Raw genomic sequence first — 26,170 nt, 5'->3', positions numbered from 1 at the left:
CATCTTGGCAGGGCCTGACTCCTCATTTCAATGCTGACAAAAAGAGACAAATAATCGACTCTAATGTACTGGCAAGTGTGGGTGGGCAGGAAAAGTGTGAAGGAGGCGAGAGGAAGGAGGCTGTTTAACTCGACAGTCCTTATCTACTCTCTCCATCCTTAGGCACTCTTGCTTATATCACTGCCTCAGTTTCCCCAGATTAGGCATAGCCAATTTAATGGAATGAATATGTTCCCCAAAGGCCAGTGTGGATCCAGCCCAGACCTTCTAGTGGAAAGGAAAAAAATCGGAAAATGATAGACTTCCCTTGAAGATAAAGCAAAAAGAGTCACTTTTCTCCAGTGATTGGTGACTTTTTTTTTCACACACACACTCAGGGTCCTCTTCAAGGTGAGGAAACAAACTGCTGGGGAACATGAGAACCTGCTTTGGCACCAGCTCCATTAAGTGAAATAAATCACATTAACATCCTAAAATTTCACCTATTTAAAAAATCCATTTCCTCCCCCCGACACACACACCGAACCTGAGTTGTGTTTGAATCATCTTCCTTGCAATGTACTTTCCCCTCCAGTCTATGTATATTCTCATCTGCTGCATTCATCTGTCCCCATAAATACCTTTCCCTGGCCCATCAAGAAATTCGACATTCACCGAAAGCAAACTGGTTTAGAAAATACATCCAGATCACACCTTGCTGTGTCCATGAATCGTAATGCTGTTTAGATGAGACTTATCCCAGCATTGGGCCTCAAGCTCTTCATAAGATTTCTCAGACTGAGATGTGAGGTGACAGCAAAGCTCCAAAACTGCAGCGTCCTTTATTAAAAAGAAAAAAAAAAATCCAAGAAGCTTAGCACTTCACACTGAAGTCATCAGATTATGTGTTTACAAGCAAAATGAAGTGAAGACTCGTCTAAAAACCCTCACAATTGATTGTTTTTCTCTCCATTCAAAGATAACTAAGAACAGGGTAGAGTGGTTTTAAAATGCAACATGTGACTAGTCCTACGTGAGCTGAGCTCTGAAAGGCAGAACAAGCCTGGTGAAACACAAGGTCCCAGGCTGACGAATGATGGGGAATGTGGGAGGCGCGTTCCCTCTAGCATCTCCCTCCTTTCTCAGAAAACATGTTTGCTTCATGCTGTTTTGACTTCCTTCTCTCCAGGTTTGCTGGAGGGATTCATTTTGTGAAAATTTAGGTAAGAAGCCTGCTTACAGATAGATTTGTCTGTTTTTAAAATATATCTGTGGTTCTCCATCCCAGGTAACAGTGTATTTACCCATAAGGAGTCACCTGGAGATTTCAGGCATCAAGGCTACTGAGCAGTGTTGGTTTTCAGGGTCAGGGGGATCCTTGGGGCCTTCAAATCATAGAAACAACTATGTTTGTTAATCCTGGGACGACTCTGCTAAGATAACTAGGCAGAAAGTCTTATTTCACACACTATTTCATTTGTATATAAGTATTAGTTAATTGATATTAAAATTTTTAAATGCCGATTGTATGGTCACCCAGATGAATTCACCAACAGGAAAGTATTTCCACAAGAGCAAATTAATTTAGTGCAAAAAGTGTCCAGGTTAAATGGTATGGCAGAAATCAGGTGAGAGGAATGAATAAGGTTTTAAAGAAGAACCGGTATGCCCATAATTTTGCACCACTTTTCCCATCTATAAAATGAGGGATATGGTCTATACAATCTCTATTATTAGTAGTATTGTTACCACTAAGCATAATTATAACAGCTACCACTAAGCATAATTATAACAGCTAACATTCATTGAAATCTTATATGTATATTGCCATATAGTAACTTATTTACTATTCACAACATCTTATCAGACATGTCCTCTTATTAGCATTCTCACTTTACAGATAAAGAAACTGAGGCACATAGAGGTCACACAGCTAGTAAAGGGTGACACAGGATTTGAACCTAGGCAGTCCAGCTCAATAGCCCATGTTGTAAGATTTCTTCTGGCACTAAGATTCTGTTGGCTGCCCAGGTAAAGAGTGTGTCTTGGGAGGAAAAAAGCAAACTACAGGTTAAAAAAGTTCCCAGTGGAGTAATGGAGGCTGATGTTAATGCTGCCTACATGCCCTGTTCCTTTGTAGGCCACTCTGAAATAAAAGTAAGCCTAAGTGGGTTTTGATTGTCAGCATAGCAATATCAGTCAAAAATAAAGTCTTTAGAATTGTATTGATCAATATCTAAAAATCAAGTACTAATTACCTTTAAACCAGCGAGAATAAAGGAGCATGTCCCAATTTAAAAGCAGCTCTGACTCCTGCATCCATTCTCACAGCTTCATGAAACTTAAATGCAGTATGTCTTCCAAACCACAGAGTGAATATTTGGCCCACCTGACTTATTCACCTTCAAACTTCTTCAGCAAAAATCTAACAGGTACCTCAGTTGCATTGTGAGTTGAAATGCTAGATAGCATTCTTGAAAATTCAGCCTTCTCCTCCTTTCTTGTGAAAGAAAATCAGCTGCTCTGATTGTAGCTTAGAGTTTAGCACTGTGTGTGTATGTGCGAATGAGCATACCAGTTCTTCTTCAAAACCTTATTCATTCCTCTCACCTGATTTCTGCCATACCATTTAACTTGCACAGTTTTACACTAATTTGCTCTTGATTAAATACTTTCCTGTTGGTGTGTGTGTGTGTTGGGTTAAACCATAGCAAGCTGCCCTTTTCGTAGACCAAAAAACACTCAAACACCAGCAGTTGTCTTATAGATCAACCTAATATAATCTTTAGGCTACTAATTGAATGAGTTTCAAATTGAAGGGAGTTGAAAGGACTGTCTCTTAAGCAATTAAAACACAAACTCCTCAGAAAGAGCAAGGAAAGGCTCTGGGGGGAGGCAGAGGACACCTTTCTTTGGATCTTTGGCCTGTGCCCATGCTTTGCAGGTACGTTGATTCCTGCTGGCAACACAACCCATGGCTCCCCAGGGCATGCTCTTTCCTCTTTCCTCTCTGGTCCAAGTGTGGACAAAAAGCAAGCCTTTCTCCTTACTTATCTTCAGCAAAGCTGAAAAAAAGCCTAAGGAAAACCAAAGAATAAATTAAAGCACAAATACGTCCTTTCTTATGAAAAATTTTACCACGTCCAGCTTCCTTACCCCAGTGGACAGCTCATCAGTTGCCAAACTCAGATCTCTCGTTCAATGTGCAGCTTGTCCAAAGGGACCCTTTTTAACTTGGGGCTATTCTCAAACGTCAACCTTTGCTTTGCCCCTCTCTTTTCCAGGTCAGGGATTGCTATAGATTGTTTGGGGGAAGAGCTGAAATAAGGATTGATGGCCCACACTTGGGTCAAGGGCTATTACTGTCTTTCAGGCAAACAATAGCTTGTATGAACACGTTGCTTTTCCAACCTCGCTCATGATCCCAGCAGTCAGAGGCGGTCAGCCTAGTTCTGCTTCCTGCCATACAGGCTGGAGTCACATAGGCAGTCAAGAAGGAAGGTCAAGGAGCTTACCTAAGAAAACCATTCTTTCCCACAGTCTTCTCACAAGTTCCACAGGAGACTCGCCAGATGGAGGGCTGTGGTATCTTCAATTCTTTCATCCCCTTGCAGCTCTGAGCCAAATTTCACATTACCTTCCAAACCTGACTTTGAAACTAGTGTTTCAGCAACATCTGAATATCAGAGTGCATTATCCAAAAACGGAGAAGCATGGTAGCATAAGTCTTGACAGGCAGAGAAGGAACATTAGGCAGACTTTTCCTCTGCTCGCTTTGTAGTGGATTTTCAACAGTGGTCCCTTGCTTGTGTCGCTGTAATGATTTTATTAAGAAATGTGTTCTTGAGTAGTAAACTTAATCTATCAGACAAATAAAACCACAAATTTAGTTGAACTGAAAATCACTTGATACTTTGGCTCTTTAACTACCATTATAACATAAATTGTAACAGTTACAACTGTCTCTGGGAGTACATGGATATTTTACAGCTATTGTAAATGAACAGTGTTACAGTTAGAGATATGTGGCTATAAAACCACAGGAAAGGTAGTTGAAGAAAGAACACCTGGTTTTGTGTAGGTTTCCAAGCCCTGTGTATCAAAAGACAGGAAATATGTGCTTCTCTATCACCTTTTAGGTTATAACAGCAGGTTAGTTTGTATTTATGCTACAACACTGCACACATAGGCTACAGGTGGTTAGAGTCATGCTTCCCGATCTGTGGCTCTATTCCATGAATGAAACCTACCACTGCAGCTAGCAAGACTTCCTCCCAAATAATTGGAATATCTAATCACTAGTCTTCTGGAATTCATAGCATGGAACACTTGCTGTCCTTTTTTTTTTTTTCTGCAGCTCAAAACTAAGGGCAAATATCATTAGCCCTAGCTGGCTGATAAAGAAACTGAAACCAAAAAACGTTGAAAATAGCAGACAATTCATAGAAGACATAGGTGTGGCCAATAGCCATTTAAAACGGTTCAATTTCATTGGTAATTAAATACATGCAAATTTAAACCACAATAACATACCGTTTTCTCCACTCTCATATTGGGAAAAGCTTACTAACAATGATAATCCTCAGTGCTGGTTACAATGCAGACAGGAACTCCTCCACTGCTAGTTAATAAGAGCATACATTTGTAAACCTTTGTGCACTGTAAAGTAATATCTCAAGTTGCAGCAGGAGTCTTTAATATGTTATCATTTGACCCAGTAATTTCCCTTACAGGGTTTGTATTAAGGAAATAATTACTTACAAAACTTCTCAACAAATCATGAACATTGAAAGAAAAATGGACAACAAAAACTAATTTCCAACAATAGGAGAAAGGATAGATAAATGTTTATCATGTTGATATAACCATTAAAATCCACATATTCAGAAGATCTAATAACATGAGGAATGATGGAGATAAAACATTAGCTGAACACTAGGATATGAAACAATTCTTGTATTCTTTAAGTGTAAGATTATATTTTTAAAAAGTGGGTATGAAATGCTGGAAATGATTAGCAGTGATTAGCAGTGATTCATGCTGGAGGATAGGATTACAGATAATTATTTTCTTTGTATATTTCTATACTTTCCAGTTTTTCTGCAATGGAAAAATATCACTTTTATAATTGGAGGGAGGTACTTAAAGAGGTTATTTTAAAAAGCAAAGTGCATAAAAGGAGCAAAGGAAGACCAGAGTCTGAAATGAGAATGTTGGCTTTGCACTCATCCAGGCCACTAAAATAAAAATTCTACATCTCATTTAGATGTTGAATCCCACCCCCTGCAAAAAAAAGAGCTAATAGATACAGAGAGAGAACAGATTGGTGGTGGCCAGAGGCAGGGAGTGAAGGGTGGGTGAAATGGGTGGAGGAGGTCAAAAGGTACAAAGTTTCAGTTAAAAGATATGAGCATGTAATGTACAGCATGGTGACTATAGTGAATAATACTGTATTGTATACTTGACAGTTGCTAAGAGAATAGATCTTAAAAGTCCTCATCTCTGGAAAAAAAATTATAACTACATGTGGTGATGGATGTCAACTAGATTTATCGTGGTGATTATTTTGAAATATATACCAATACTGAATCATACCATACACCTAAAACTAATATAATGTTTTATGTCAGTTTTATCTCAGTTTTTTAAACAGCAAAAAAAAATTAACATTTTTTAAAACCTCTTTCTGAGGTTTTTGAAACTGGACTCAAGACCCCTAAAAGTTTCATGATTTCAGAGCCCACTTGAGATTTTGTTTAAAATGTTCATTGATGTGTTTATATGCATTTTTCTGGGGAAACAGTGTATAGCTTTCAGATAATTAAAGGAATCCTTGACCACAAAAATTTTAAATGAATTATCATAAAGTTTAGTTGAATAGCTAGTGAATTGGTTTAGTATGAGTATGATTAATGTAGTCAAACCCTAATGTTGAATTTTTTCCCCTACCTCATTAACCAGATATTTAACACTCTGTCCTGGATCATGTTGACAGTTCCTACAGTCACTTTGGAATCTGACACATGGGCCCATTTAGAAGCCTAACTGAGATGAGAAGAGTAATCATATCTAAAAATAACAATTACTGAGACCTCCCTGGTGGTTAGGAAAGTTAAGACTTCGCGCTTCCACTGCAGGGGGTACACGTTTGATCTCTGGTTGAGGAACTAAGATCCCACATGCCCTGTGGTATGGCAGAAAATAAATAAATATTTTTAAAAGTAATAAAAATAACAATTACTAATATTGTTTTTATACATCACCAGGTACCTGTATATGTAATCTCATTTAATTCTTAGCACAGGTGTGTGATGTTGAGTGTTAAACATTACTCCCGTTTCACAGATGAAAACTAAGGCCCAAGTAGAAAAAATTAGCACAGACAAGCAGCTACTTCAGTCTCCTGACTCCCGGGTCACTGTTGTTTACATTTCTCAAAGTTTCTCCGTGTTTATTTGTAGGGGAGATGAATTTGCCACCCCAAAATATTCCTCTTTGGCATAAAGATTATTTTAGGCCAATGGAGGAGGCAACGACTTAAAGCTGCACAACCTCATTGAATGGTGCCCCCCTTGCAAGTACTGGGGGACCTACCAATACCTCCCACAGTTACCTGCTGGCCTCCATGCAGACACTGCTGAGTGGGCTTTCATGTCTAGGAGACAGTCTGAGTTGCTCTGTGTTCCCCTGTGATAGATGCAAAGTATTACAATAAAACTCCCTGCCCAGAGGAACGAGGAAGCCAGAGAAGGGAATCTCTGTATAAATTAGAGGGGGCTCTCTATATTCCTTTTTCCTGCTTGCTAATTATGTAAATAATTGACCATTCTATGTTCTAGCCACTTCATTGTTAAAAGCAGGGGAGGAAGCCCCATTCCTCTGTAGGCGTCTGACTTACATAAAGTAAGATTACATAATCACTGAAAACTGGATCAGCACAGTTGAGACTTGAGTTGGAAAAAAACAGTCAACAACCATATGCTGAGAATCTAGCACATCCCAGTAGTTAAGACATGGCCCCGGCCTTCCAAGGTTGTAAAGTCTCCTGGGAGAATAAAGACAGGTTGTCATCCAAGGAGAAGCCATGCAGATTCAAAGGCAAGAGAGACCCCATTGCTGGAGAAACAGAAAAAGCTTTGGGATTGTGAATGCCCTTGATGAGGGGAACTAAGGCAGTGCTTCAAATGTACTTCCTATCTCTTTTTTGTAGGCCCATAACAGAAACCTGCTCTCCATCGATTTTGATCATATGACTCGCACAGGCAAGATCTATGATGACCATCGGAAATTCACCCTTCGAATTCTTTATGACCAGACTGGACGACCTGTTCTGTGGTCTCCTGTAAGCAGATATAATGAAGTGAACATCACATATTCACCTTCGGGATTGGTGACATTTATTCAAAGAGGGACATGGAATGAAAAAATGGAATATGACCAGAGTGGAAAAATAATTTCAAGAACTTGGGCTGATGGGAAAATTTGGAGCTATACCTACTTAGAAAAGGTAAGTGTGTAGGGAAAATAAACTAGTTCTGAGTTTCTGAATGAGAACATTGAAAGCAGCACTGATTACCTGCCTTGCTGAGGACCTGTGGGAGTGAAGTCTGTATTCTGGCTGTCCTGTTCCATAAAAGTAGCAACAACAACCACCACAAATTATACCTACAAGGATAAGCTGTTTTTCAGCTGAAAACTTTCCCTAGCCCCACTCTCTGCCAGGTACTCTTTCAAACTGAAGTCAGGATAATGGCTTAGCTTTCTCCTCATTTGAGCATATTTGTTCATGCTCCTGAAGATGTATCTTTATTACTATGAAAGCTCACACTGAAGTAAAATAGGTAGAAAATTATAAAATTGCATGTTAATGTATCTCAGCTCTGGAAAAGAGGCTCTTGCACAGAGGATATGGAATTCTAATTTTGTTAGGATAGTCAGTGACGGTTTAGTGGTATACATTGGAGGACATATTTTCCCAAGGAATGGTTCTGAGGAAATAGTAGCAGTGGGGCTCCCTTGGTGTTAGTACTCCTTTGTACACAATGAGTCTCCAGTAGCATCTGTAATGGGAGCTCCTGGTCTCTGTCTGCTGGGAATGGGCAAGGATTTTAATCCACCCCCTGGATCCATTTGTCAAACATCAGCCTCACACAGCAAAATGGTTTCTAGCCAGACCAGTAGCAGAAGACAATAAGAGAAATTGATCTCTGTCTGCCATCTCAATTTCTGACATCCTAAGATGCTGTCTCTTTTCCCCTAAATCTATCCTTTCAACTCAGTTCATTAGTCCTGAATTAATTTCTGGGAAAACTGAAAAACTTTTTCCCCTGAGGTTTCAAGGGGAGTCAGTATGGATTAACCCCTAGAAGTTCTTAGAAAAGTCATGGGTGCTCATAACTCACGTGGTGAAATTTCACTATTTGCACCAAATAATGCTAGGCCTTTTGATATACCCCTGAAAGCTTTTTTTAAAGTGTGCCAGGGGTTGTATGTTATTATAAAGCCATTGTACTATTTCCCAGAGTCAGTCACTGGGAAATTTGCCAAATTAGAAATGTCTAGGAGATAAAGCAGAACTCCACTTGGGAGCCAGGGTAAAGGACTGAGTCCTTTGCTGTCTGTACCCTCTGTCCTTTTCTGCTGAAGAAATCAATGAAATCTCTAATCTGCACTCTACACTGGGAACATCTGAATCTTATAGAGTGGGTGTTTTCTCTTTTGAATTTTGGTTAACAAGAATGATTAGCAAAATCATACGATTAATGTCCACAAAGTGCTAAACTTATTACAAAATTAACTGAATCCAAATATTTGTTGTATGTTCACAGAGGCAAGGCATGTAAGATGACCTTATATGAAAAAAAGAAAAAGAAAAAGGTGCCACTGATCACTAGCAGAATATAGGCTGATTAGTTTTTTCAAGAATGAGGATTTGTTTGCTCTGATCCTCCCACAGGTCTACATGTGACTCGTGAAGGAGCTGACATGCCTTAGGAGTATGTACAGCTTTGAGGGACTTCCCTCACAGTCCAGTGGTTAGGATGCCACGCTTTCACTGCCAAGGACCCAGGTTCAATCCCTGGTTGGGGAACTAAGATCCCACAGGAATATTTATAGGTTTGAACTCAGAGCCTTAACCTCATTAGCGCCACAGTCTGGCTGCTGAGCTAACTGCCTATAGACAATTGCTTCTAGGTCTCATAAATCTTTCCCTTTAAACTGTCTATACAGTGACAGAAAAGCTTGTTGAAACTTAAACTTCAGTTATTTAGCCTCTTCTCTGACATTAATGAAGAATTTTATTGTTTCCCTTTTCTAAATTAACTGATTACTTCATCACAGTTATTTCAGCAAAGAATCATGTGAAGCAAATTTCACATGAATTCTTCTTTTTCACATAAATTCTTTTGGCTGTAGAAACTTACTTGGCAATAATTCTTTAAAAACAAAACAAAGAAACTCCCTGAGACTGTCAGTGTCTGCAGTGGACAGAAATAAGACCTTATTGACACCGAGTAATGTATGGAGAAAAGCCCCAGCAACTCCCCAAAACTCATTTATTGACCAGTGAGACGAGCCAAATCACTTGTGCCTTTCAGCTGACTTTTCTCCCTTTCTGAATCTTACATTTAATTTGTTCTCTAATTACCAGGTAGCCCCTGACTTAAGCAATGCTATTATGCAAAACTCAGAGCCTACAAAACCCATAATTATGGAATGGTTCTTTACTTTCCAAAAATCATTTATCACGAGATTGATTTTATTAACATTATTACCAGTGATAATAATTAATTCACTGAATAGAAGCAGCAATTAAATGAAATAACTTAATATAAAGCACCTGGCATATCTAGTCATTCAATAAAAGTTTCTTTCCATTTAAATTATGCATTCTGATATTTATTCTAGTATGTATTAAGTTGGAAAACTTAGTGCTAGCACCTACTGCTACCTGAAGGTGAATTAAAACAGGAAAGAACAGAAGGATGGAAGGAAATTAAAGTATCTTTGAAATTGTGATTCTAGAAAGAAAAAGGAAAGAATATTCAATTTACCAAAATCCAATTTACATGTACTCTTCCAGGGAGGTGATGAAGTTCTGTGCCTCCTGTGCTCTTTTCTAGTCCTCTCTTTATCGTGGCCTTTGCTAGAACATTCTTTCACTATGTCTGGGGCAGAGCAAGACTAAGAGGCTGGCTCCAGAACTATATTTTGAAGTAACAGTTCTCCAACTTTAAAAATATAAATCTCTTTTTATGCCTCAAAATACTTCTCTTTGTACCTTTATACATTTGCTTGGCATCCCTATACCATGATATATTGAAAAAAGCAAACAGCAAATATTTTACCTCAGTGTGCAGAAATTTTGTAAAAATTATTTGACTTCCTCTAGAGTAAGTAAAAATTATGGGTATCATTTTCATGCACAATGGTTTGTAGCCATTAGGAGAAAAATAATTATTTGGGTAATAGCTGTGGTTGCTTAAATGATCTCTTCTCTAATAAAAAAAATCAATTATTGTTTCTTAAATTTTCTCTATGTGGTCATTAATTGTCTGTCTTGATTCATGAGCCTTCCCTGAGTTAATTATATTTTGAAGACTTGTGGGGCTAAAATTTTGTATTACAGGAAATGTAAATCTTTCCATTTCCTAAAAACATTCTTAAGAACTTTATTTTAAATGCATTTAAATATATTTTATAATCATTTAATAAGATGCTTAAGTCTGATACATTTACACAAAATTGCCTCTTTGGGGCTGAAGTTTTCAAAGGCTGCCTAGAGGGAGAGAATGCAGCCTTTGGCTTGCGCTTCCAGGTGGCCCCACACTGCCATCTGGTGGTCATTCAGATGCCTTACTTTTTCAAATTTCTGCCGTCTCTCATTTCTGAAAGTGTTAGTCACTCAGTCGTGTCCGACTCTTTGCGACCCCATGGACTGTAGCCCGCCAAGCTCCTCTGTCTATGGAATTCTCCAGGCAAGAATACTGGAGTGGGTTGCCATGGCCTTCTCCAGGGGATCTTCCTGATCCAGGGAATCAAACCCCAGCCTCCCATATTGCAGGCAGATTCTTTACTGTTTGAGCTACCTGGGAAACCCATCTCTCATTTCTACTCCTGTTCAAATGAATATGCAGCCATGGTTTTAGTTTTCTTCTTTACAATGATCTCACAATCATTTCAGTTCTCACAATCAACTTTTTGGAAAATACTAAATATAAAATTCTAGTGTTTGGACTAATAAGAAATGACCTTTTATTCTATAGCAGCGCTGGGGGCATTGGATGGACTTATAAGTATATTTTTTTGAACAAACTGATAACAATGCCCACCCAAAGTGACAAAGTAGCCAAGTGAGAGCTAAATGCTATTCTGGCCACACAACAGTTACATTCACGAGATTTCTAATCACATCATCCACATTCTTGGGCAGCACAGCATCAGCACCACCTAGGAACAGGGTCAGGCTGTGGTTTACTACAGCACGGAAGATGAGAGCAGGGAGAGAATGCAGTGGTGATGTGCTATAAATGTTTGGCAAGGCTGGTGCAGCAACTGGAAAAGGCAGGCTGGTACTGGATAATGTGTGTGAACCATATGGTGACTGTCCCTGGCCCGCCTCGCAGGTGACAGATGTCATTTGTTCATGGCAAGTTGACAGAAGAGAGTGGAAAGGAGCTGAGAAATCTGGCTTTCAGCAAAGAGGCATTGCCTACCAGTCTCACCTTAGGTTCTGTTGAGTTCTGCCTTGGTCAAGGGTGGTCCCTTTGTGTCCTCGTGCCCAGGCAGGACTTCCACGTCTCCCGCCTTCTGTTCAGCAGGGTTTCTGGAGTTGCAGAGTATCCACAGGTTATGAGGTGACAGGGTTTCCACACACGGCTCTGTATCCCCAGGCAGAGTACCTGGTGGAAAAGCGAGAAAGGATAAGCCAATGAGCAAATAAGTGCTGACTTTGACTTCATGGTATTGACATGTGATTTGAAATCAATTCTCAGAAGAGCAGGGAGGACATGCAGTTTCAAGAAGCATGTTCAATATTAGAATATAATTTCATATTTAGAAGATTTAAATGTACATTATATATGCTTCTGAATGGTACGTGTTGTTTTCATAACAGAAACTTCAGAAAATAAAGCTCAACTAAATCTTTTTGCTTGATAAGCCAATTCTCTAGAAAGTAAGGGTAAAATCTCCCTTGGGGAGATACATCAGAATTTCCAGGGGTGAGCAATTTTTATTAAAAGATGAGATTTAAATGCTTTTCAATTAAAAATAGAGTTTGAGTTCTCCTTCAGTGTTCCTTTTATGACTATATTTAAAATTAGAATAAGATAAACCAATATCAATGAAACACCTGTTACATGCATGGCATTATACCTCAACAAATAACTTTCTGAAATACAGATCAGTTGGGGTGGGAGGGCTTGCATAACCAGAGAATTCTCCACTTTTAATGGCATGTTTCCTTCATATCATTTAAAACATGAATTGTAAAGCTGTGCAGTAGTCCCTCCTCGCCCACAGGGGATACACTCCAAGACCCCTCCATGGATGCCTGAAAGTGGGAATAGTAGGGAAGCCTATATATACTGTTATTTCCTGTACTATCGGGCGGGTAGCATATATAGCATGGATGCACTGAACAAAGAGATGATTCACGTCCTGGGAAGGACAGCATGAGATTTCATCATACTACTCAGAACAGCATGCATTGTAAAGCTTAGGAACTGTTTATTTCTGGAATTTTCCATTGAATATTTTCAGACAGCAGTTGACTGTGGGTGACTCAGAAAGCAAAACTGCCGATAAGGGGGGATCACTGTAATGATAATATTTTATATACTACTTTTCAGAAAGACATCTGCTATATGAACTCAATAAGTAATTTTTGGTGACTAATACTTAATATATGGCGTGCCCTGCCCTCTGTGTCCCTCCCTCCAATTCATCTCCACATTGAAGCAATAGTAACCTTTCTGAAATACCAGCTGGATTATTTTTTCCAGTGGCACAAGTGTCCTCTCCTTCCATCTGCTTTCAGTGGTTCCCTTGTTGTCAACAGGTAAAAGTCCAAACTCCTTAGCACGGCTTAGAAAGTGTGATCTAAACCCAGCCTACCTGACTGGCTTCATCACTTGCCATTTACCCATCCCTTCCAACATACCCATGCTCTGGCCACGCCAAATGCCCCATGTTCTTTGAAAAAACCATGTTCTCTTTCTTATCTAGCCACTCACAATGTTCTGCTCTGTGTCAGGAGTACTCTCCCCATCCAGCCCACCCACCTCCCTGCCTTCATCTGGCCACGCCTAGTCACCCTTTAGGTCTCAGCTGTAAATGTCACGGTCTCCAGGACGCCTTAATTGACCTCTTAAGTCTCGGTTGCTGCTCTTCCTCCACCTCCCATAAGCACCCTGGAATTTCCTCTGTCATAACACATTTCACACTATATTGTAGTTGTTTGGTTATTTGTCTTTCTCCTCCAGTAATCTGTAAATTCCATGAGGACAGACACATTATTGCCACTGTATAACTAGGGTCCACCACAGTGCCCGGCACACAGGAAGTGCTCGATGACTTTGTACTGAAAGGATGAATGGGTATTTTCTTTAATCTCGTCAACTTTAGTGGTACTATTATGCTGTCGTACCTTTGTCTCGTTTCAGTCTGTGATGCTTCTCTTACATAGCCAGCGGCGTTATATCTTTGAGTACGACCAATCGGATTGTCTGCTCTCAGTCACCATGCCTAGTATGGTGCGCCACAGCTTACAAACCATGCTTTCGGTGGGCTACTACCGGAACATCTACACCCCACCAGACAGTAGCACTTCTTTTATCCAAGACTACAGTCGAGATGGCCGACTACTGCAAACCCTGCATCTGGGGACAGGGCGCAGAGTTTTGTACAAGTACACCAAACAAGCAAGGCTGTCCGAGATTCTCTACGATACCACCCAGGTCACATTAACATATGAAGAGTCTTCTGGAGTGATTAAGACAATACATCTGATGCACGATGGCTTCATTTGCACAATCAGATACAGGCAAACAGGTTTGTGGTAAAAGGATGGTGATGTATACAAGCACATCGGTCTTAGAAAGTTTTTTCTGGCCACAGTCCGAGATAGAAGCATTACCTTACAGACAGGCAATTCAACCAAATTTGAGTTATCAAATTATCTTCCATTGAAAATGAAAAATATGTGATAGATGGTGTGAAAGCCAATTCCTTAAAAAATACAGTGCATTTCCCTTTCTCTCAGCCCTCAAGAAGGTTGAACTCTGAGTACCTAGTCTAACTGGGTACCCCTCCCTAGTCACCACCAAATCGTCCCAAAGATGCAAAGTCTCACTCAAAGTCCCAAAGATATGAGTCTCACTGAAACTAGTTCAAGCCTTGTGTAACATCTATAAGCCTCAGTTGATGGCAACATGTCTTCAAAAGTCACCATTTTTTATTATATTTCATCCTGTGGGTTTATAAAATACCGAAATCCAGTTACTGTAATACTGGATTTGGTCAAAACCTGACCTTCTGACCTTGTTGTTGCTAAGTCGCTTCAGTCGTGTCCGACTCTGTGCGACCCCATAGACGGCAGCCCACCAGGCTCCCCGTCCCTGGGATTCTCCAGGCAAGAACACTGGAGTGGGTTGCCATTTCCTTTTCCAATGAATGAAAGTGAAAAGTGACAGTGAAGTCACTCAGTCGTGTCTGACTCCTAGCGACCCCATGGACTGCAGCCTACCATGCTCCTCTGTCCATGGGATTTTCCAGGCAAGAGTACCGGAGTGGGGTGCCATTGCCTCTGACCTTGTAGCACGTGTTAAATGAACTGAAAGTATTTTTGTCAGTAATTATAAAAAGAGAGCATGTTTATAATATCAGTTTCATCACTTCAACTACTGGTTGGGTAGTTGAGAATGGGTTATTACTTCTGAAGTTCCTATAATTAATTTATTCTATAACTATAATATGCAGTGTTTTAATTTTTTTTTCATATTTGGTGACCACAGTGATGACATTATGTATCTATGAGATGAGATGTCTGGGCGTTAGATATCAAACATCAATCTCTAATATTTCATTTTGAATGTAAAAACATCACTACTAAAGAAAAGAACACTAGAACTTTCTGATTGTTCAATATTGAGTCTCTTGCATTGTTCTCATGATTTTTATTTTGACCCCTTCAGGACCTCTTATTGGGCGCCAGATTTTCAGATTCAGTGAAGAAGGCCTTGTAAATGCTCGCTTTGACTACAGCTACAACAACTTCCGTGTCACCAGCATGCAAGCTGTGATCAATGAAACCCCTTTGCCCATAGATCTGTACCGATACGTCGATGTCTCTGGTCGAACAGAGCAGTTTGGAAAGTTCAGTGTAATTAATTACGATTTAAATCAAGTCATAACTACTACCGTGATGAAGCACACCAAGATCTTCAGCGCCAATGGACAAGTCATTGAAGTCCAGTATGAAATCCTAAAGGCAATTGCCTACTGGATGACTATTCAATATGATAACATGGGCCGAATGGTAATATGTGATATCAGAGTAGGAGTAGATGCCAATATAACAAGATACTTCTATGAATATGATGCTGATGGGCAACTTCAAACTGTTTCTGTAAACGATAAAACCCAGTGGCGTTATAGTTATGATCTGAATGGGAACATCAACCTCTTAAGCCATGGGAATAGTGCTCGTCTTACTCCTCTCCGATATGACCTCCGAGATCGCATCACCAGACTTGGAGAAATTCAGTACAAGATGGATGAAGATGGCTTTCTGAGACAGAGGGGAAATGACGTATTTGAATATAATTCTAATGGTCTGCTGCAGAAAGCCTACAATAAGGCTTCTGGCTGGACCGTGCAGTATTACTATGATGGGCTTGGGCGACGTGTGGCCAGTAAGTCCAGCCCTGGACAGCACCTCCAGTTCTTTTATGCAGACCTTGCCAACCCCATAAGAGTTACTCATTTGTACAACCACACCAGCTCAGAGATTACATCCCTGTATTATGATCTCCAAGGTCACCTTATTGCCATGGAGCTAAGCAGTGGTGAAGAATATTACGTAGCCTGTGATAATACAGGCACCCCACTAGCCGTGTTCAGCAGTCGGGGTCAGGTGATCAAAGAGATACTGTACACGCCTTATGGAGATATCTACCATGACACTTATCCTGACTTTCAGGTCATCATTGGTTTTCATGGAGGACTCTATGATTTCCTTACTAAACTAGTGCACCTGGGGCAAAGGGATTATGATGTTATCGCTGGTCGATGGACGACGCCTAATCATCATATATGGAAACAGTTGAACCTCCTTCCTAAACCATTCAACCTCTACTCTTTTGAAAATAACTACCCTGTTGGCAAAATTCAAGATGTTGCCAAGTATACCACAGGTATTTAAATGGCGTGATGCTTTATGCTAAAGAGAAAACGCTCCATGGTGTTTATCACATATTCTCAATGCCTTTGTAAAGATGCTTCCTCTTCCTGCCAGCTAGCCCACAAGTTATTGTGCAGTCAATCTCTTCCTTAGTCTTCTAGAGTGAGCAGAACTGTACACGTTGGAGTAAAACATGATACTTTTGCATCCTAGTACATTTTCTTCTTTCCTTTTAAGCTCTCTGTTCATAGTTTTCACTCTTAAAAGCTTCTACAAATAATTTCACAGAAGAAAAATCAGGATTGTGTTGCATCAGATAAATCTAATACCAGAGTCTGTGTGGCCTTAATACCACTACCACACTAAGAATTTCCACACAGTAAACTGAGCCAATCTCTATGATTATCCATGAATCAAAAGGTTTCCCCAGAGAAAGGATCAGATGTTTTAGAGTGATATAAAGGGGAGCTTATCCCTAACTTACCATTGGCTAAACATATCAAAGGCAGGAAAGGCATCTTTCAAGCTTTCCACAAAAGTTGTAAAGTATGGGCTTTAAAATGTTTTTTTTTTTCTTTTAAATTTTGTGTCTCACAGATATTGGAAGTTGGTTGGAGCTATTTGGTTTCCAGTTACACAATGTACTACCTGGATTTCCCAAACCAGAATTAGAAAATTTGGAATTAACTTATGAGCTTCTACAGCTTCAGACAAAAACTCAAGAGTGGGATCCTGGAAAGGTTAGTAAATGTTTTACCATCCCTATTTAGCTGAAAAAAACAGAAGGGCATCCAACACCATGAAATAGTATTAACATATATGTGCTTACTTCTGTTTGAGTCTTCTTGACTATCCACTTAAATGTCCATGATTAATGAGGAGGTAGGATAAAAGCTTCCATGAGGAAAGGATCAGAGAATTGGAGCTTTGGGAAAAGAAAAGACCAACGTGTGACTTGATGACTGCTGCAGTAGACTGACAAGAGGAAAGTGGAACTGAACTTTCATGATTCTAAAATGGGTAGTTATGGATTCTATAGAGAGAAAATTATTCTCTGAGAGACATAAAACATCAGATCTCCAGCTGAAAAATAAATCAGAGCATAGTGCATTAGAAGCATGGGAATAACAAATTATTCTGATAAATGGGACTTACCTAGTGATCCAGTGGTTAAGACTCAGAGCTTGCATTTCAGGAGGCACAGGTTCATTTCCTGGTCAGAGAACTAGTATCCGCATGCCACACAGTGCAGTCAAAAAAATTATTCTAATAAAGAAAAAGTATGTAAGAGCAATGAAGCAAAATAACAAATATTAGAAACTTTCTGGAAAAATAGGAATACCAAAACATTCAAAGCTCAGCAGGAAATTCCATCACTTGATGAGACACAAAGTGAAAGCAAGAAGGAACTTTTTCTTTCAGATGAAAGAAAGAGGAATATCTGTGTCTGCAAATGGATATATATATATATATATATATATATATACACACACACACACACACACACACACACATATGGCTTTAACAAAATAAAACTGAAATTTGGGTGGGAGGGCTTGAAATTCAAGTATTAAAAAATTATAAGTGAAAGGCAATTCTAAGTAGGTACTAGAGGCTTATCCCTTTTTGTAAAAATGCTTTTATTTATTTATTTTTTTTAACTTTACAATAGTGTATTGGTTTTGCCATACATCAACATGTATCCGCCACGAGTATACACATGTTCCCCATCCTGAACCCCCTCCCACCTCCCTCCCCATACCATCCCTCTGGGTCATCCCAGTGCACCAGCCCCAAGCTGTAATTAAAAGTCCTGCAAAAAGTTCATCAAAATTTTGGAAATTTCTGATGCTTTTAAATGGATACCTGGAGGTTCATTATTCTCTTGTTTATTTCTTAATATGTTTGAAATCTGCCATAGTAAAAAGAGGTTTTTTAGGTATTTATGTTTATTTTTGGCCACCCTGGGTCTTTGTTGCTGCTGAAAGTCTTTCTCTAGTTGCAGCGAGCAGAGGCTACTCTTCATTTGAGTTACGCAGGCTTCTCATTGCAGTGTCTTCTCTTGCTGTGGAGCACAGACACTAGGGCGCATGGGACCAGGGATCAAACCTGTGTCCCTGCATTGGCAGGTGTATTCTTAAGGACTGGACCACCGGGAAAGTCCCAAAAGTTTTTTGTTTTTTTTTTAATCCACATAAAAAGACCCATGAACTGGCTGATTTGCTCTTGTTATGTATAAGATCATGAGCTACTTGAAAGTAAGAATGATGCCTTATACCTCACTGTGGCTAATATATTACTCTACATCCAGTAATAAATAGCTAGTTAGTGTCTGTTGATTGGAAAAAATAAAGTGTCTTTGTTTGGGGGGAGCTTCCCAGGTGGCACTTGTGGTAAAGAACCCACCTGCCAATACAGGAGATGTAAGAGACATGGGTTTGATCCCTAGGTTGGGAAGATACCCTGGAGGAGGGCATGGCAACCCACTCCAGTATTCTTACCTGAAGAATCCCATGGACAGAGGAGCTACGGGCTATGGTCCATAGGGTCACAAAGGGTCAGACATGACTGAAACGACTCAGCACACACACAGACCCACTTAAGTGCCTTCTAGGTCTCGGATTCTGTGGTATCAAATTTGAACATATTTGCTTATGCTTAACCCTTAACTCACCAAGATATCAAGAAATATATGCCAGGTAATCAAATCACCTGTTAGTCTTTTCCTTTCCAAAACTCCGGTGAAGAGATTCCAAATTAGGCTTGTTTTTAAATCACAAACCAGAAAATTAAGGAAAGGGGGAAGCAACCTGGCAAACCTTTGCTTTCTGCTATCACCAAGCATATGACAAGTGTCTAACCCTCTGCTACACTTGCTCAGTGCCTTTCTTCTTTCCTAGACCATCCTGGGTATTCAATGTGAGCTCCAGAAACAGCTCAGGAATTTCATTTCCTTGGACCAACTTCCTATGACTCCCCGATATGGTGATGGACGGTGCCTTGAAGGAGGGAAGCAACCAAGGTTTGCCGCTGTCCCTTCTGTTTTCGGCAAAGGTATAAAATTCGCCATCAAGGATGGCATCGTAACAGCCGATATTATAGGAGTAGCCAATGAAGATAGCAGGCGGCTAGCTGCCATTCTCAACAATGCTCATTACCTGGAAAACCTACATTTTACCATAGAGGGGAGGGACACACACTACTTCATTAAGCTCGGGTCTCTGGAAGAAGACCTGGTGCTCATTGGTAACACTGGGGGGAGGCGCATTCTGGAGAACGGTGTCAATGTCACTGTGTCCCAGATGACGTCCGTGTTGAATGGGAGGACTAGACGGTTTGCAGATATCCAGCTCCAGCATGGGGCTCTGTGCTTCAACATCCGGTATGGGACGACTGTCGAAGAGGAGAAGAACCACGTGTTGGAGATCGCCAGACAGCGCGCTGTGGCCCAGGCCTGGACTAAGGAACAAAGAAGGCTGCAAGAAGGGGAAGAGGGCATCCGGGCGTGGACAGAGGGGGAGAAACAGCAGCTGCTGAGTACCGGGAGAGTGCAAGGTTATGATGGGTATTTTGTTTTGTCTGTCGAGCAGTATTTAGAACTTTCTGACAGTGCCAATAATATTCACTTTATGAGACAGAGCGAAATAGGCAGGAGGTAACAGAAAAAACTCTGCCTTTGCGTCACCAAAGACTGCCTGTTTTTAAAACATACAATGGTTTATTGTATCGGTTTTCTAGATCAGAACTCTGTATATGTAAATATGGAGGAAAAACATATCCAACTGCCTTTCAATGTGACAGAAGATGGTATTTTAATATTGTTTGTTTAAACTCTTTAAGAAATGACAGATTTTTAGTTCTTGTGTGGCAGTATTCAAAATAACACAAGTAGAAATCAAACAACTAAAAAAAAAGTTTTCAGCAAGCACCACTTTCAATTTGTTGAGCCATGCATATGTTCAAATATAAAGCAAGAACCCGAGGTTCTCTGTTGCGACACAAGGTTACATACTCAGCTGTTGGCAGAACTTGCGGGCTATTTGAAAGGTGGTGCAATAGGATCTGAGCCGTGTGTTTCGAAAGACTACCAGCTCTTTCACGTGTTCCAGATCTGTTACAGGAAACTTCAAAAGAAGTGTAAAATGTCCTCGGCCACCATCTCCTAGAATCAGGACCCATTTACCCTTCCTCCCTGATGATTCCTCCTTGCTTGTTGAAATAAATGCCATGTTGTTGTGCTGTGTTTTGGCGTGTGGTGGCTGGGTTCCGTCTACCACACTTCCCTGTGGGTGTGGTCACCAAACCCAATTGCCACTATCTGCTTGTGTATACATGATACCAAGGCAGCTGGCCAATGAAACTCCTCCCACCCAACCTGTTTTGACTACATTTTGTACTCAGTTGTCCAGCTGTATTGGTGTCATGTAAACATAGCTTTTATTAACCCAAGTAGGAATTTCTCATTTATATATAGGGTGTGTTTTGGTCATAGTTTCACATTCGTGATTCAGTATTTATACACTAATCCAATGGTTTTGTGCACATGAAAGGTAATTTACTACCAAGTGTGATTCTGATACAAAAAAAAAAAGGCTTTCACAGACATACATGCCTCTGATGTCGATACATTACACTCACTACTACTGCAGAAATTCATAAGAGCCAAAATCTTAAAAAAAAAAAAAAGACATAATATTAAGGTGAAAGGAAAGTACCAGTGGGAAGACCAAACTAAACATCACGAAAGTTGCTGCCATGTTGTTTACCCCACTTAGATTTATCTTTCAAATGTACAGTTCTGTAGTGAACATCTCCCAGCCGTAGTCAGGAAATGTAATTGAGCCCTTTCCAACCTAACACATTTCAACTAATTATAGAGAGGCAGACTATTTTTTACTAAGATAATTTATATGGATAGTTATTTCAGTTCTCTGTCTTTGCCCATTTATTATTTATTTAATCATCTCTCCTGCCTGGGAAAATAGCTATTTTCCAGGAAGGGTTATTTTGTTCTGTGATCATTTAAAATTTAGAAAAAAAGATCAGGATTAGTGTTAATATCAGCTGCAATTTCTCAATCTGTATGAATCCTGTCATCCAAGAAGCCCCTTGGTGAACTGGGAGATTTGTGCCCAGTGACAAAGATTTTGTAAGCTGCTGTGCAATTGTGAGTTACCACAAATGAAAATACAGGACAGCACAATGTGGCCTGTGGAGAAATCCCCTGAGCCAGCTTCAGCACTTTTCATCACCAAGTCTGGACATTTGCTGTGTCTGAAGGAGAATTTGTGATGGAATGTCGCAGTTTGGACTCTTGCCAGCTACTACCTAAATGCAGTGTGGGGTCAGTGCCTTGCTTTGTGATGACTGTCTTTTTGGGAAATATGCAGTCAGAATCCAGGCTCACATTAAGGTTTTAAAGAGTCTGACTCCTAACTACACAAAGTAGAGTGAGACAAAGGCAAGGACCCACAGACAGCAGGGGAGGGTGTATCCAAACATTTCATTTTCAAAACCTTCAGGTTGGGGTTACCACATTCTTACACACATATTGTGAGAGAGAGAATTCATGATGAACCCATCTCTCTTTTTAATTGGAAGGACACCAGCTCAAGAGATGACTAATCCAGACTACAACCATACTATTGGAGTTTTTTCCCCTGAATCAGGCCTGTGTTAATGGTATAGTATTTATCAGGACAGGATTCTAAAATTACTCACAAACTTGTTGAAAATTTGAATACCTCCACACCAGCCTAAAAATGGACCTTAAGTTCCTAGAACCTCTGATGTTCTTTTAAATCAATGGAAAAATGATTTATGAACTGTATATAGAGAGTACATTCATAAATGTGATGATGTATTTTATCACTAATCCAAGATGTCAATATTAGAGTCTATTTTGCTTATATTTTAAGCAATTATACTTTTTTGCAATTCACTGATGATGTATCATTTTCAAACTGCTTTAAATATCCATTAGAAACAAGTATTTGAAGCTTTTACTTAATAGTAATTACCTTGAACTGTGCATTTCTAGTTTGTAATACATATTTATTTAGTTTGTGCCTTTGGTTTCTTAAAGTTATATTTGTATTATAGTCAGGAAATGCACTTTTTATCACTAACAGCTGTGGTTCTAATACTGCCTTGAACCATTACTGTTCTCTTTACCACTTCCAAAGTTTTTTGGAGGTAAGAGGAAAAAACCCAAAAGGTTAGCACACTAATGAGTAGTAAATCTAAGAGAAACATTTGTCATTTCTTAATAAGAACGTGGAGATATTGAATACATCACTTCCTGTTCATCTGAATACAAAGAATGCCTTTACTGACTTGTAGTTCTGAAGTTTAAAGAAAGAACAATTCGTTTGCATTTCCTGATGAAAGTAAAAGCATTTTAAAGAGAAATACATGAATTTCTCATACCCAGAAGACATGCAGCTGACACTACTACACAGCCACACAGCATTCAAGTCAGCTTGAGTGAGAGCACAGCAGTTGGGCTCTCCTATGAAGACTCTTCTGGGCTGGAGGCAGGGAATACTCCGTGATTGTTTCTTTTTCCTAGTTAGGCCCATTTTACTTGTTGGTTTTGTTTTGTTTTGACTCTTGCACTACAGTCTAGAGATCCAAAAGAGCTGAAAAGTTCATAGTTGAACAGCCATTTAAATATATTTATTTTTAGTTGTCATTCTAATCATTGCTGATTAGAAGCATGACTCCTGAAGGAAAGGGAAATAAAGCCCAATTCATACTAATTTTTAGTAAAACACTCACCATATAAATAGGCTTTATTGGGTTTAATTTTTAACCCAACAAAATAATGTATAAAATAAGTGTGTCCTTTACTGTCAATTTATCTATAAGATCTATAATATATAGACTATATATATAACATAATATATACAACATAGCAAATATATGAAAACTTAACAATGTATAATTTGGAATTCACATGCTACGTAGAGAGGTATACAACTAAATTCTGATTTTCATAAGGTTTTTTTTTTATTACTATTGACACAGTTTCAAGCATCCTATCATGTTGTTTCTACTACTTTTTTCTTCTCTTTCATTTTTTTGAAACAAATTTTTTTAACCAGACCAGGCCCCACTGTAATATCACCTAAGAGAGTCAGGACAGTTTTTGCATTTATAAAGATATGTTCCTGTAAGGGCAATTGTAATGGAGTTCAGTGGTAATGGAAGCAAAAGTACAGTAATCAAGTGTGGAAAGGAACTTTTGGAGAGACTGAAATGTATTATAGCTTCTGGAAAAACTGAAGGCTACAGATTAGATGCAACATTCTTGTGTTCTTGGAGGAACTCACATACACATAGCTGACCTGAGTAGTACTTCAGATCTCAGACTGCTCTTCCACAGCCTTCTGTAAGGTTCTTTATTCTGCAAAAAAAAAAAAAAAACAAAACACAAAAACAAAAAAAAAACAAAAAAGCAAAAAAAAAAAAAAAAAAAATAAAACAACAAACAACAAAAAATAATTCAACCACAAAATGGTGACTGTTCCAGTGTGTCCTTCATGTGAAAGCTATTAAGGACCAAATATACTACTGTGTATAAGAAGAAATTACTTCCTAAACAGTAACTGAAAATAGTTAGAGTTAAACTTGCTGTGGATTTTGTCTTGGCAGTTGTCATCTTACATTATTTGTCAAAGGAAATGTGTTTGGCAGTTAAAAAAATCTTTCCTTAGATTTAGTGGTGGACTTTAACCTCTTAAATAAATGTTAGTATATCAGATTGTGTCCTTGAAAAATATTTTATTGTATGATTCATGACAATGTCTAAATCTTTACTATTCTTCTGGCAAAAGCATCAGTAAGAGAGAAGGTGAAAAAGAGAAGTATAGCCTTTACGTCAGAAAAATATTCTTTTTAGCTGCTTACTTTCTCATGAGAAGTAAAGGTGTTTACAGTGTATGCCAAGATTTTCAGTTTCTATATAACAACAGTTAGAGGTTCTAATCATACTGGAAATTGTGTTATAATGGCCTGAGCCATGTTGCTAGGAAACAATAGGTTCCAGTTTTGTATTCCTGCTCTCACTCCTGTGCTGAAAAGTGACTGGATACTGTACAGGTTCATGTTCTCTGGCTGCAGTTAAATGGTCTTTTGCATTTTGCTCTGGCTTTCAGGTCAGAAGCATGCATTTTTCTACAGAGCATCACAACAACATGCTGTAAATATTTAAAGTTAAACATTATGTGTTGATATTTGAAACAAAAAAGTACTTTGAATATTTCATTTTTAAAAAATAAAATGACAAATGAACACTGTGTCTCATTTTATTCATGCGCCAAACTGCATTCTCAAGTCAGTCTGGTCACCTGAGATTTGAAAAGTGGCTCCCTAACATAGAGCAATAAAACCGCATAATCTTTAAAGTATACGTGTAGAAATCAGAAAGGCACTAATTGTAAGAGGACATCTTTTCACTTTTATTTTTCATACATATAGGATCACTGACACCAATGACCATTTAATAAAAAAAGAAGAGTAGCTGTTTCAAGTTTAAAAGCCTCTAGGCTAGGACTTATAAAGGTTCTCCCTCCTGTTGATACCTTTCTCAGCAATAGAAAGAAAATTAAGGATTGAAAAACAGGGGTGGGAGGGAGCTAGGAGAGCAAGGCAACGCAATGCACTGGCAAAGAATTGGATGGGCCAGGGGAGGCGATCAGGAGAGACTAAAAAATAACTCTTCTGAGGCCCAAAATCCTGGGTAGTTACAATGGCCCTTTGGCACTTACTTTTCACAAAAAGACATTTACAAGTGACACTGGGAAAGCTGGCCAACAGATTTTCCAAAATTCATCTTTATAATAATATAATATAATATATATAATATATAATATAATATATTATATTATAATATAATATAATAAGACAATCCAAAAGGCTGTTATTGCACTTTGCTTGAAATCCTGGAATTTACACCACTCTCAAATGTCCTGTGCTTTTTTATTCACCAATATATAGCTGCTGCTGCTGCTTAGTCGCTTCAGTCTTGTCCAACTCTGTGCGACCCCATAGACAGCAGCCCACCAGGCTCCCCCATCCCTGGGATTCTCCAGGCAAGAACACTGGAGTGGGTTGCCATTTCCTTCTCCAACGCGTGAAAGTAAAGTCGCTCAGTTGTGTCTGACTCTTAGCGACCCCATGGACTGCAGCCTACCAGGCTCCTCCATCCATGGGATTTTCCAGGCAAGAGTACCAATATATAGAGATACCTTGAAAAGATTCACAGAACAGAAGACAATCTTGATTGTTTCAACCCAACCAATCAACAAAAAAAGCAATGGGGGTGGGGAGTGTAGCTGGGATATATTAGTATCATCTGGAGATTGTTTTTTCAACCTACGCATCTCACCCTCAGTTCAAAAAGAAAGCAGAGCTTGTGCATTGAGAGAATTATAAAGGAAATAAGGGATTTCTCCATGTTTCTTTCCTAGTCACCCTCGCTTTCAGAGATCTTTGAATATCAATGCTATTTAAACATTTGGTAATATTACTATTGTGAATGTATTTAATTTATTTATTCCTATTTGGCAAATGCGATACTAGCAACAGACTGACTTACTGTACATCACTGGCATAATCAGTGACAAAGCCGAAAAGGAAATTCAAGTCTCATTTGTTACTTTGATGGGCTCTCTCCAGTCGATCAGGTTTGTTATATTCTTTCCACATAAAAATATTCATTTAAAAAGCAAATGACCTAATGATGAAATTCCAGCCTTTTACTACAAGTTGGGCCAATGAGCC

The 26,170-nt window shown here is 39.1% G+C and overlaps 1 protein-coding gene across 3 annotated transcripts in view; it reads left to right on the top strand.

The window, feature by feature from the left end:
- Nucleotides 1-24,679, top strand: part of TENM1 (teneurin transmembrane protein 1) — a 911,501-nt gene extending 886,822 nt beyond the window's left edge. For all 3 annotated transcript variants that reach the window (XM_061409574.1, XM_061409573.1, XM_061409572.1), the window contains 5 exons: nt 7,190-7,486; nt 13,647-14,034; nt 15,177-16,397; nt 16,982-17,124; nt 19,285-24,679. In XM_061409574.1, coding sequence (XP_061265558.1) covers nt 7,190-7,486; nt 13,647-14,034; nt 15,177-16,397; nt 16,982-17,124; nt 19,285-20,043 — 2,808 coding nt within the window. In that variant the 3' untranslated portion in view covers nt 20,044-24,679. The remainder of the gene's footprint in view (nt 1-7,189; nt 7,487-13,646; nt 14,035-15,176; nt 16,398-16,981; nt 17,125-19,284) is intronic.
- Nucleotides 24,680-26,170: the final 1,491 nt, after the last annotated feature.

This window comes from Bos javanicus, chromosome X (genome assembly GCF_032452875.1).
Source record: "Bos javanicus breed banteng chromosome X, ARS-OSU_banteng_1.0, whole genome shotgun sequence".
NCBI lineage: Eukaryota > Metazoa > Chordata > Mammalia > Artiodactyla > Bovidae > Bos > Bos javanicus.
This window is presented reverse-complemented; position numbering and strand designations above follow the sequence as displayed.